General features: G+C 36.6%; 1 protein-coding gene across 1 annotated transcript in view; it reads right to left on the bottom strand.

Moving 5' to 3' along the window:
- ABCC4 (ATP binding cassette subfamily C member 4 (PEL blood group)) overlaps window positions 1-12,568 on the bottom strand; it is a 159,527-nt gene that overhangs the window by 87,713 nt on the left and 59,246 nt on the right. Inside the window, exon 19 of the mRNA XM_061996060.1 lies at window positions 11,422-11,568. Coding sequence (XP_061852044.1) covers window positions 11,422-11,568 — 147 coding nt within the window. The remainder of the gene's footprint in view (window positions 1-11,421; window positions 11,569-12,568) is intronic.

Raw genomic sequence — 12,568 nt, forward strand, 5'->3', positions numbered from 1 at the left:
TCCATGCTGAAAGCCATCATATTTACTTTTTAGTAGTTCAGATGCAACCCAAATTGATTTGCAAATTCTGTTCTGTTCTATTCTAGTGCTGGAGATCAGTAGCTGGGATAATATTCTTGATTCTTCTCCTCAAGGAGGTATCTGCAATATCTGTGCAACAGGCTGCCCAGAGGTGTTGTGGAGTCTCCTTCCTTGGTGGTCTTCAAGACCCACCTGGACATGTTCCTACGCAACCTGACCTAAGTGAACCTGCTTCTCTGCAGGGTGGTTGGACTGGATGATCTCTAAAGGTCCCTTCCAACCCTTACCATTCTATGATTCTATGATACTCTTCTGTTTTCCAAGAACCATAATATAAACTTGTTCTCCTTCGTTTAATTGAAAAATACATACGGCTTCTATTCAAATCACCTGCATGCCTACTTCAAAATTAATAAAAAGCAGTCAACAAGCATTTTATCATCTTGCATCTCATGAGAAGTACAAACAACAGAAACAGAGCACAAATTATTAACAAATTAAGCAGTGCTCACAGCAGTACATTTTAAGCCAAAAACATCTCACATCATTTCAGAAACTCAATATTTTGCATTTCACAAAATGTCTGCATCTCTAAAGCAAACATACCATTGCTTTATTGTGTGGCAAAGATGGCAAAACAATTAATGAAATCCTATTTTTCCACAGCAATGTTTCTATTTTTTAAGCAAACAAATACTTCTGGAAAGTATCAGATTGGACATTTCTATACTTGAACACTCAGCAGGTGAACAAAATCATCTGTATAAGCCCTCATAATCTTTGAGAAACACTTATTTCTGAACAATCACTTCTAAACACTGTTCCTTAAGCCTTCGGTAGTAGCTGAGAAACACTGATTATTAAATTGAGGTGCAGTAGAGTTTATTTTTTCTTATCACAATTTAAAAAAAAAATGTTGGGATTGTTTTTTCCATTTTTTTCTGTGAGGGATTTCTGGGGGTTTAAATATAAGGAGCATTTAGTGAATGGCTTTGAATTCAATATTAAACCATAACTTGTAGCTTAATTATGAAAAAAGATCATTGTCACTGCATATTTGGAATATTAAAACTTGTCAGCTTTATAAAAAGCTCAAGGCACTTTTTTCTATCAAATTTGGTTTTATTTTGAAAGCGCTCCTTAGATAAGATTTCTTAATATTAAAACAAGACTAGCATAACTAGTTTTCTGTTGAAAATATTGGAGAAGAATGTTCCCTCGATATTGTCAGTTCAAATAGAAAAAGAAGATGACACTTCTAAAGCTAAAATCATCTATATTTCACAATTCTGGTGCTTTCCATTTGCAGAAGTTTCCGCAAATATCTTTTGTCCTCAATGAGCATCAATTTTTTTTTTCTCCCAACACTAAGGGATCATTAGATGACAAAGGTAACTACTCCCAACACTTCCTTAAACCATTTTAGCTTTTTTTTTTGTTTTTGTCAGGAAATACCAGAAGTATTTTGGAAGGCTAACAGTAATTGTTTACTTTTGTCTGGTTGTTGAGACTGAGGGGAGAAAGAATTGTTCTAAGAGGAGACTCTGGAATAAAGAAAGGGAGAAAGGACAGAAGCATTATACTAACATCAGGCAAAGCATAGGGGGTTTATATACACATAAAAATATATTTTAAACATTTCTTAACATATGTCTATGTATACATTTATACACACACATATATATATATAATAGTTCTTTCCTTTCAATTTTGTGGTAAATTCAGAATATTGAAGATGTTAAGCCTTAAGCACACAAGCAGCTAGGTATATCTGAATCCCCACACGGCAGTAGGTAGGAAAGACAGCTCTTCAGCAAGATTTAGAGGAAAAGCCTAACATTGGTGCTCTCAGTAATGCCCTGGAAGAGCCCATCTATCCATCACGTATCTGGTAAACCTAGGCTAATGTTAACCTTTGTGAATACTATTATTTGCCTAGTCATCCCTAATTATACATACTCTTCAAACTGGAATCCTAAATCCAGTAATATCCTCTATTACTGGAAGGATGATCTTACCACAACAAATATGTCGTGTGTACTTCACACTTAACAATAACTTAACCAAGTAAGCACCATACGACAAATATGGTCTGAACAGGCATAGGAACCCCAGCACTTCAGAAATGAAGGTGCTTCACTAAGTTGCCTGTCACTAAAGATACATTCCCCTAAGATAAAGCAAACACAAGCAATAGACAGAAACAGTACTTCTGAAACTGTTCATTATCCCATGTAATGAGAAGATTGCTGCATATAAAACAGTTAACATTCTGAACTCAATCCCTCTAAGTGAAGGCAGACACTCACTACCTTCTCTCTAAAGATCAGCATGACAGATTATAAACATAAGCGTACTGCAAGAAGAGATGAATGAGATAGTGTAAAGTTCATTTACAGCTTTAAATGTTCATATTAAAAAGGAGAGAGAGGTAAAAAAATCTTAACACTGAGCAAATGTTCCTGGCATCTAATCACTTACTGTCCTGTGGGAGTTTCCTAGAAAGGATGGGCAGGAACAGTACTCCTGTATGAGAAATTACTGATGACTGCTTAAAAACTGATGTAGGAACTTTGTCTGAAAATTTAAACCAAGTTGTATCTATTTCAGTTTGTGAATGTTTGAATGGATGAACATGAAATTAGACTGAGAAATGAGCACATGAAGGGACAACAGAACATGTATTCCTGATGAAAGGAAACCTACCACAAAGCAGAGAGTTTTTTCTTGCCTACACATGAATTAGTAATATTCTGCATTGCATCATTTGTATGTTAAACAGACAATAACTCCATTGAGAAAAAACAGGTTTACCACACACAGAGAAACCTCATCACATCTGATAAAAAGAAGGAAGCCAAGAGTTAGGCCACCTATCCTCCATCCATTATACCTTCTAATTGCCAACAATAAGGTCCATGTTATAAATCTTCACCTTCTTTGTTTTCCATGCACCTTCAGATTACACCGCACTCTGTGCCCCAACACTAACACAGGCTAGTGAAGGTTTACGCTTGAAACAGGGCAGGACATACGCAGAATACAGTGGAAATGAATTGAGAGAGATGGAAGAGTATCATTCCCTGACATAGAAAGCAGAGGATAAATTAGGTACACAGTGAGTGTACGAAAACCATGAACTTACGAGTTAACCTTTAAACTTCCTTTGAGTTTTCAAATGTCATAAATCTTGCACAAGTAACACATGACAAAAGCTCAAGTTTGAGGAGTACTCATGACCTCCGTATCTTTTACTGGCAAATGAGGAAGGATGAGGGGATGCAACAACTAGAAGGCAAGCAGGTCTGCAGTCATTCGTCGGTCGTCTACAACAGTGAAAAATCCAATATGAAAACAAGACTGTCTCCTTAGCAGAGAATGTACTTCTCTGAAGCATAGGATTGAGAATTAATACTTTTGACACCTTTCTCCCATACACCAGTCAGCTTGCTTTGCATGCTGGCTCTGTGAATACAATTTCCTACCCAGCATTAGGTGAGTAATAGCTAAAGCAGCCTCAGCTTCTTGAGGTGCTTCAGAAATCTCTTCACTCCACCACTGCTCGTTAGGGACCACCACAACGAAATATTCTGCTTAAGCCAAAATCAAAAGCTATGGTAACAAAACATACAAATGAGAATCACCTAGGAATATGTTCATGAAGAGCCCAAATGTAAATGAACATTAAAACAAACCTCTATGGACTCAGCAATTTCCAGTTTCAAGCTACCTACGTCAAGGTTGGTATTGCCACAAGCAATAATCAATGCCCATTATATACTATTATTCTAATTACAGGACTATTGTCTAGTAACTAATAAAAAACATGTTCTTCATATGCCTGATGCTATTCTAAAACACTTGGCAAGCTCTTCCTTAAGATTGGTAGCTGTTGACATGCACAGTTTGTCATAATGTTGCCTCCTTCAAACATGACATTATTTTGCATAAAACATCAGAGATCAAAACCTGAAGGAGAGTCTGCATATTTATTTACCTGAATATATAACAAAAAGCCTCTGACAAAGCACCTACTGATTCTGACACCTGGCAGGGAAGGGGGTGGGGGGGGGGGGTGAAGAACACCTGTGGAAGATAAGGTGGAAACAAAAGCAAGTTATGTCTTGGACTACTTGCAAATAGCTTAGTAATTAATGCTATCAAGTCGGTACTTTTTTTAAACTGAAGAGTGTTTACAACATTATTGACACTAAAGTCCAGGTTGATTCAATACCTCCACTTGCCTAACTGTTGATTTCTAGCTTTTGTTTATCATTCTGGATTGCCAGAACAAGCAGATTCACACACAACATCCATTCTTTTCTACACAAAAAATTTAAATTTGGATGGACAAGTGCCTTTTGTTTCCAAACACTCTCCAAGATTACCACGGGCACAAACTAATCTTCACTTGTTGCATAATCTGCAAGATGCTGGCAATCTGGGGGAAAAAATAAGAAAAAACTACAAAAAAAGAAGACTAATTAATTCACCCAGATGCTGCAGTGCAGATTACCTGGAATCATTTGGGAGAAAGATTTCTGTGCAGTATATAGCACAACAGTGCTAATGAAATGAGTTTGTACTGTGATAATCATTTTATTCTAACTTACAAGCATTCAGATTCAAAAAAACAAAAAAACCCCAAAAAACCCCCACCAAAATGGACTGGTTTTTCTGCAAACACCACAGTCACATAACTGTGTCTGTAAAAGAGCAATGAAAAGCATAGTAACGAGCCCAAAAGAGCCAGGAACCTGATGTGTTGGGCTTTAACCTGGGATGGGGTAGCCCCATATTCAAGGCTCATTAAATCAGAGGGAGAAGACCTGCACTGTCTCCCCCTACATTCCACATCTGTGCTCTCAACACCTGGCTGTTCATTATCCCTGCTCTGCTCTTCCCCAAAGTAATTATTTTGGAAATGCTTCTGCCTCTTCCAAGGTGGAATAAAAGCAGGTATATAATAAATTTCTCCTCATTTCTCAAAAGTGCTTATTTCCCACCCAGAATAGGCATCCATCTATGATTCTGTGATCCATGAACAGCAGGAGATGAGGGTCTTATCCATGTGTCACCTCTCATCCCCACTATTCACAACAGCCAATCAAAGCATTCAGCAATTTTTAAGTAGATTAAAAATAGGAAAAATGTGTATTTTTAAAAGTTATTATCAAAACAAAACAAAGAACCATCCCTCCTCCATCCTTCAGATTATCTTGCTTATTTGCAGCTGCATTACCTCAGCTGGGCCCTCTTTTTAAGCTGTTTTTCCATCAATATTATTGGAGTCTCTCCCTCTGTTTTCAAGTGTCTCTGACCAAGATTTCTTTCCTCTTTGCCACAAATCTCATCAAAATAATCTGTCACCTATGTGAGACTAAAACATAAACCATGTTTTTACTTTCCCGCTACACTTGAGGGAAAGACACGTCTCTTAACAGCTTTTGTGCAGTCTCCTAAAGCAAACACTTTTAATTAGGCTTCTCTGGTTTGGTCAACTCGTCCACATCTCCCTTTTGCTCAGTTGAGGTGGGGAGAGAGCAGCTTTCTCTGTAGCTGCTGTAGCAAATGAAAAAACTAGACTTTGCAGTATCTGGGCAGGTCAGCATATGGTCAGAAATGAGTTTCGCAGCAGGCCGTTTTCCCCACCAGGGGATCCTAATGTGAAGAAGATAGAAAATCTCTGTGAAGGGACGTGAAATCTTGTGCCAGCAAAGCAGGAGACTGCACTTGGAAGTGGTTGTCAGTACAAGCTTCACGCTATTTCCCTATCAAATAATGTCCCGTCCGTTCCCACAAACAGCTTTTCCGTAAACCTTTTAATTTTATCTCCAGTATTAAGCGTAAATAGGGTGAGCAGTGACTCGGTGAACTGAAAATGTAATGGGCTTGTCTCATCAGCTAACAGCCAAGTTTCATTCAATTATTATTGCAGAGAAAAATAGGATAGAGTTGAATTGAGTTATGCTAATAGATAATAAACGTAAACACAACTCCAGCATATATTTACTAACTTTAAAGACTACTCCTATAGCAATCAACTTTATAAGGTTCCTGACAGAAATCATAATGGTAATAAAACACATGGAAGCGTAAGACTATTTAAACTCTCAACAAAAGGCATGATAATCCACTAACAGTAAATGAGCAACTCCCACAAAATATCATTTAATAATCACGCCCTGATAAGGTTTAAAGTACATATCCCCATTGTTATATGAAAAAACATTAAAGTTTTTTTTTTAAACACATGTAGCAACCTAACAGGTTTTAATTACCACACCTACTTCAGTGAGGAGCTGTTCCACTCAAACACCCAAACATAATATTTACAACGTTGTGCGGTTGTTAAGGATCTTGATGATTGATGGAACCTATTGTGTTGCCATCTTAATAGCAACAAATGCAAGTGATTACCAACACAGAAGAGAGAATCTGTGTTTTCATTTTAGAACAAAAGGCTGTCCTATAGGGACTTCTTTTTGACATAAACTAACAAACCTGCACACACGTGAATGTGTTTCAGAGCTTGGCATGGAGTGTCAAAAACAAAGCCTCTGCTGCTTTAAGGACTACATGTTGGGTTGTTTGGGTTTTATTAGCTTAAGAGAACATGAAAGCTGTCAAAAGACCCGGTGTAGTTTTTGACAATCCCACTGAATTCATCTTGACCACAAGGAAATATCTGAAAACTGCATCAGAAAGATAGCACAGATCTTGTTTCCGAAAAAAAAAAGGAAAGCAATTGAGTCATTGAGTGAAACAGGAATACAATACATTTCCTGGCATTGCTACTGAATATTTATATCAGTGATGAATGAGACTACAAACGAAATATTTTAACATGAAGCTTTGCCTTGTTAACTGCATGATATGCCAAAACACCACCTACTGTAAATCACAGGGTTTAAGACCAGTATTTCTTGTTTAAACATGCTACTTGTTCAGCAGAATCACTTGTGTGAACAAGCATACATTAATGTACACTAACTAGAGCAGTTTCACTATCCAACCGATAGAGTATAATTTAACAACCTCATTATCAGCATTGTAATTTTGAGACTGCTGAAATATCGTATTTGTTGCAAATACGATACAGTTTAAACAATTTAACAACATTGCCCATTTGACATTTCTGTCAGATAAAACGCAGACAGGCACTTGTGCATTGATGAACATGTTTCTAATCCTATAAAGAAACTTTCCCTGTCAAATTATAGGTGTTTCAACACTTGATTTATGAACACTATAATTAAAATCCTTATGTTTTAAAGAGAAACAAACTCTTCATTATAACAAGAGCTTTCTTTCACGTTTTTATCTTTTAGTAGTTAAGAGTTTGCTTTTATGTGCTGCTATTAGCTCTCAGTTCAGCATGTCATTTCTGGCTGCCAAAACAGGATATTTCTCTTCATAACCTGGTAAAATCTCAACATCTAGGTAAGCATCCAAAAAGATCAATGTTTATGTAATACTTCCACAAAGCATTTGTGGGGAAAAAAAAAAAAAATACATCTGCTCATTTAACAGGTAGAGGATAACCATCACACAATCCACTGCTTTCTCTTCCTAGGAAGGCTACAAATGCTGTAATGTCTGCCAAAGTGTTTCTCCTTTTTCTATGAACTGTCAGAACCAAGACTTTGAAAAGATACAATTTAAAAAGGAATTAAAAAAAAAAGAGAAAAAGAGCTAGATTTTCATATGCATTTCTGTAGCAGTTCTGGTTCAATTTGAATTTTAGACAGATCTCTGGAGGGGGAAGAGATTCCTATTTTATCTGAACAAATTCATGCATAACATTCATTCATTCTTGCAGCATCCATCAGCACAGGAGCAGCAGGTTTCGGTTTCCTAAACTCAATGCAATTCAAAATTACTCACAATCTCCACTAAAACTACCATTACTGAAAGTGATGCAGTTACACATTAGCATCCCTTCTCTAAACAAATCTCTGTTCCCAAATCTCAGAAGAGAACAATTTATTTAAAAGCTAAGCAAGTAATTTTGAATCAAATCCTGAAGCTTGTCAAAACCAGGGATTTCCTAAACTATCAAGAAGAAACTAATTTAAAAAGTGGGAACTCCCAATTCAAATCACTGCTGCTGAAGTCCTGGTCCTTTTTACTCAGCTTTCTACCAAATTTGTCTAAAATGTTAAAAACATATTGAAACAGAAATTTAAAAGTTTAATAGTCAAAGGAGGTCTCCTTGTTGGGACCAAAGCATCAGACTCTATAGAGTGACTTTTGTCCACTAATTACAAAGCCACCAAAGTTCCTGACCTCAGCACCACACTAAGCTGAAAAGCTTACGGTGTAAAAGATTAAGAGAAAATATTATACTTGCAGATAATGAGGACAACTGAACAGAACCACATTACTATTGCTCAGCGGAGAGGTTGAAATTCAACTCCTCAAATATCACCTCTAAAAACACAATGGATAATTTTTTTTATCCTTCTAGCAAGCTGTAGTACTGTCATACTGGAATAAAACAGATCATGCTGCCCTCTTGTGCTAGACATACACAGAAATCAACCCCTTTATTCCTGCGACACGCGAAGAGAAATATATAAAGCATTCCGTATGAAGTAGAAAACATACTCGTTTTCCTCCTTACAGATACCTTGACTTGCATGCAATTCCCTTATTGGGTATGGATAGAAGAGCAAAGGAAGTTTCAAGAGTCAGATTCCACACTCCAAAAAAAGAACAATTTCTGTCAACATACATAGACAAGTCAGATAAAGCCCAAAATATAACCACTTAATCTCTAACTTCCCATCAAGCTTTCACTGTAGCTGTTTGAGTGATGCTGGATATCTACTGATGAATTTGAACGTCAGTCATGAATATCATTCTTTCTGAATGCTGGATAACACAATAAGCTTTAGTCACTTAGGATTATCAGCTCAATAAGGCTAGGTTAAGTGCTTAAGAAAGAAAGAGACAGTCATTTTTCAGTAAGGTTCTTCAAAGCAAAACATACTTAAAGCAATAATGTCTAACTCTTTTTAGATCTAAGCCAAATTCAGAAAGGTGAAATCTGTGTACATATAAATATTTTGGGGTGGGAAGGGTGAAAGCAGAGAGGTCCTCGTATTCCTCTTCTGTCTCTGCTATGTAATACAGGTTCCAAAAATATATTCAAATTCTTATGTCGTCTGTGTAAGACACTCATAAGTATTCCCTTTACAAACTTCCCCTCTTTATATGTTGCTAATGCACTCTGTAAAGAGAGATCTTGGGTTCGTGCCTAAACTGATTCACAAAGCATAATTTTTAAAGAAATAAGTCATCTTATTTATTCACCACAACTGATTGGATCTACACCGTTGGGAGCTGACAGACATGTCATGATTCACCACATATTTCCATTTCCTAATGTCGACTCCCTGATGCTGCTCATTAGCCTGTTTCCCCAATATGAACTATCAAGAGCTTGGGATGTCTGTTTATTTAAGTTTCCTTCCTCGACTTTAGAACATGGATCACTATGTCTTCAAAATACTGGCCATGGCATTTTTTAATTGCTTATTATTTCTGGATAAACAAACCAGCAAAAGTCAGTTTCAGCAATTGACTCTGCTCAGGTCTTAAGAGATCACACACAAAAACTAAGAACACTGGCTGCTTAAATGACAGATCTGACACTGCAGTATCATGCGATATGATAACTGTTTGGCTTGGCTATTACAACCAGAACCCTAGAAAAGGGAGCCTTTAATAATTTCAGGGTTTTTTTTTCTTTAGTATATCTTTCACAGTAAGGCATAATTTTTAAAAAAGGGAAAAAAAGAAAAAAAAAAAAGACTTCTATTTAAGCAAATCTCACTCCAGTGCAAAAAAACAGCATTTGAAATTCTAAGAGACAAACACATAGCAAAAAAACCCATATAAATCAGACAATGAAACACAGATGTTAAAAAAAGAACTTCAAAACTGTTATATGCTGCAGGTATAAACAAGAGCATCATCTCACATGTCATCTTTCTCCTTTGCTGTTTTCATTTTTCAAGATGTATAGATCAGAACAGCAGAACCTTTGTGTGCCACCATGACCAAAAGAAAGATGGAAAGAAATATATGCACACAGAAGTTAATATTCTATTGTAAAATATATGCTGATAAATAGAAACACACGTTTAAGTCACAATGGTGTGTAAATACTAGCAATGGACAGGTTTTATGAATGTCACTTTCATAAAGCACTGCTAATTGGAGCTCCACAGTATGTTACAAAGCAAAGTGTTATTTATTACTCTACACGCTTCCTGATGTTTACTCTATAGTGCTTAGTTTGTTATGATGAGCCAGGTTTATGAGCGTTCTTACAAGATGATTATGTATTCTCTCAAAAATACAGTTACTGCATATGCAGAGAGAGAGGGAGAGACAAGAGGAAGATCCTTGCCTGTCTGACAACAAACTATCAGTACCACAATTTCTTCTGATTTATATGCCTTCATTAGCTCTTTCCACCAACCTGCTCCCTGAAGTTATGGCACAATCCTTTGTGGTGGCCTCGAATCTACACCACCTGACTCAAAACACAGGTATACCATATAAAACAGCCCCAAATCTCTGCAGGTTTAGAATTTTTTGTTTAAAGGGGAAATTCTACGTTTCATTCATCCCATTATGGACATGAACCTTTCCCCCATGAGTATTTTCTCCTGAAAATATTACTAATTTCTCTGTACCAATAAAGCCATCTCTGTACACCCTTACAATCATTAAATAGCTTCTGTAACTATGAGAAAAACCCTACGTTCCTTTCCCTCATGAGAGAAAATGTCATCAGATTTCCGTTTCTCACGTAAGACTCTCCAGTAAATCGGTACCAGCCCACTTCCTCACTCTGCTCCAGCTTTGTTTCTTTTGAAGAACGTAAGGATCTGGATTACAGTTTTAAATTGCATGCTTTATGCATTCTGGATGGATAGTAAGATACAAAATTGTGAGTTACCACACATGCTTAAAATTATTTTTTTAAAGGGCAAATAATTGTTGAGGTTAAGCTTTCACAGAAAAGCACAAGAAAGGCATCCTCACAAAATGCATGTGTATACATTCAGCATATGGAAGACATCTCAAACAATCAGAAGAGCAATGCATCTAGTAGGTCAGTGTACAACACCAAAGCCAAAGGTAATTCAATTCTCTGTAGATTGCATTTGGAGAGAGTAAGATCAACTATCCATAAGCAGTTAACATTGACTTTAAATTTAAAAAGATCATATTGTCAAATCTACAGATTTTAAGTAAAAGCAGCAAATAAACTCACAAATGTGGAGAAAATACTACAAACCCATAATTGCCCATAAATAGTACAGTTAATATAATTAATGAAGTACACTAAATGTTAAGGAGTTTTTTTACTTTTAAACTTACCTATAGGATTTCTGTCAAAAAACAAGACAGGTGCTGTCAAAATGGACTGAAACATTTTGTTGTGCAAATTCTGACCAGAATTAACAAGAACTTGAAACACCAGTAGACTCCTTATTATGCCAAACAGTATTGTGGCCACTGTCAAACCTGAAATTAAAAAACCATGGACAGAGCATGTATACAGACACAGATCTTTCAGAGAGAAAATAATTTAAAAATAAAGATGAACTAAGCCCAGATTTTGTTGATCTCTGTATACAGTAAGAGTCCAAATGTAAGCCTAGGGACTCAGATTGAGTGCAGAACATATCTTATATTTGTCACTAGCTTCAGCTACCACCATATCATCAGTTTAAACAATTTCTTTTCCTGTTTAAAAGAACTAGTACTTTTTTGAAATGTAGGAAATGTCTGTTAACCCATGAAATAAATCTGTATTAAACCCTTCTGCATAACAGCTCTGCTAAGAAATTCATTTCACAGTGCCATGTATAATTGTGGCTTGCAGAGGTCACTGTGAAGATTCAACATTTGCCAGCAGGTATTAACCAAGTAATATATACATGGCTATTTAGAGACAACCTTGAGTTATTCTCAATCAGCCCAAACTACTCATGCCATTCTTCCCCTTGTAAACCACATCAAATCATTTAAATTATGTGTATTTCTTTAACATAGTATAAGATGCATCCCTTATGCCACAGGAAAAAGAGCCCTTCTAGGGAATTGGTCTGCAGACTATTTGTCTTTCTTCTGGGCACACCTCTGCTTACAAGACAGGGCGCTACAGGGCAAAAGATGGAAACAAAAAGGAAGAGATTGCTTCTGCTAGGTTTAATCTCCAACGTGGCTGCCCGAATTCCCAGTCAATGAAGGAACATAGTGAAGGTGTTAACCTTACTTTGGCAGTGCTTCCATGCTCCAAGGTGATCTGCTCCAGAAACTAAGTGTAGTCACCACAAGCCCAGATATTCAGGCCTTGAGGACATCCTTAAGTTAGACTCTAATATTGCCTATTCTAAAGACAGTTTAAAACTGGATGAAATTCAGGTACAGTTATAGTAACAGTGGGAAAGAGTGAAGCTTTAAATTATGTGATGTGGTTAAGTCAATCAGTTATTCCATCCTGCTTACTGCCACATCCCCC

The sequence above is a fragment of the Colius striatus genome, chromosome 1 (genome assembly GCF_028858725.1).
Source record: "Colius striatus isolate bColStr4 chromosome 1, bColStr4.1.hap1, whole genome shotgun sequence".
Classification (NCBI taxonomy): domain Eukaryota; kingdom Metazoa; phylum Chordata; class Aves; order Coliiformes; family Coliidae; genus Colius; species Colius striatus.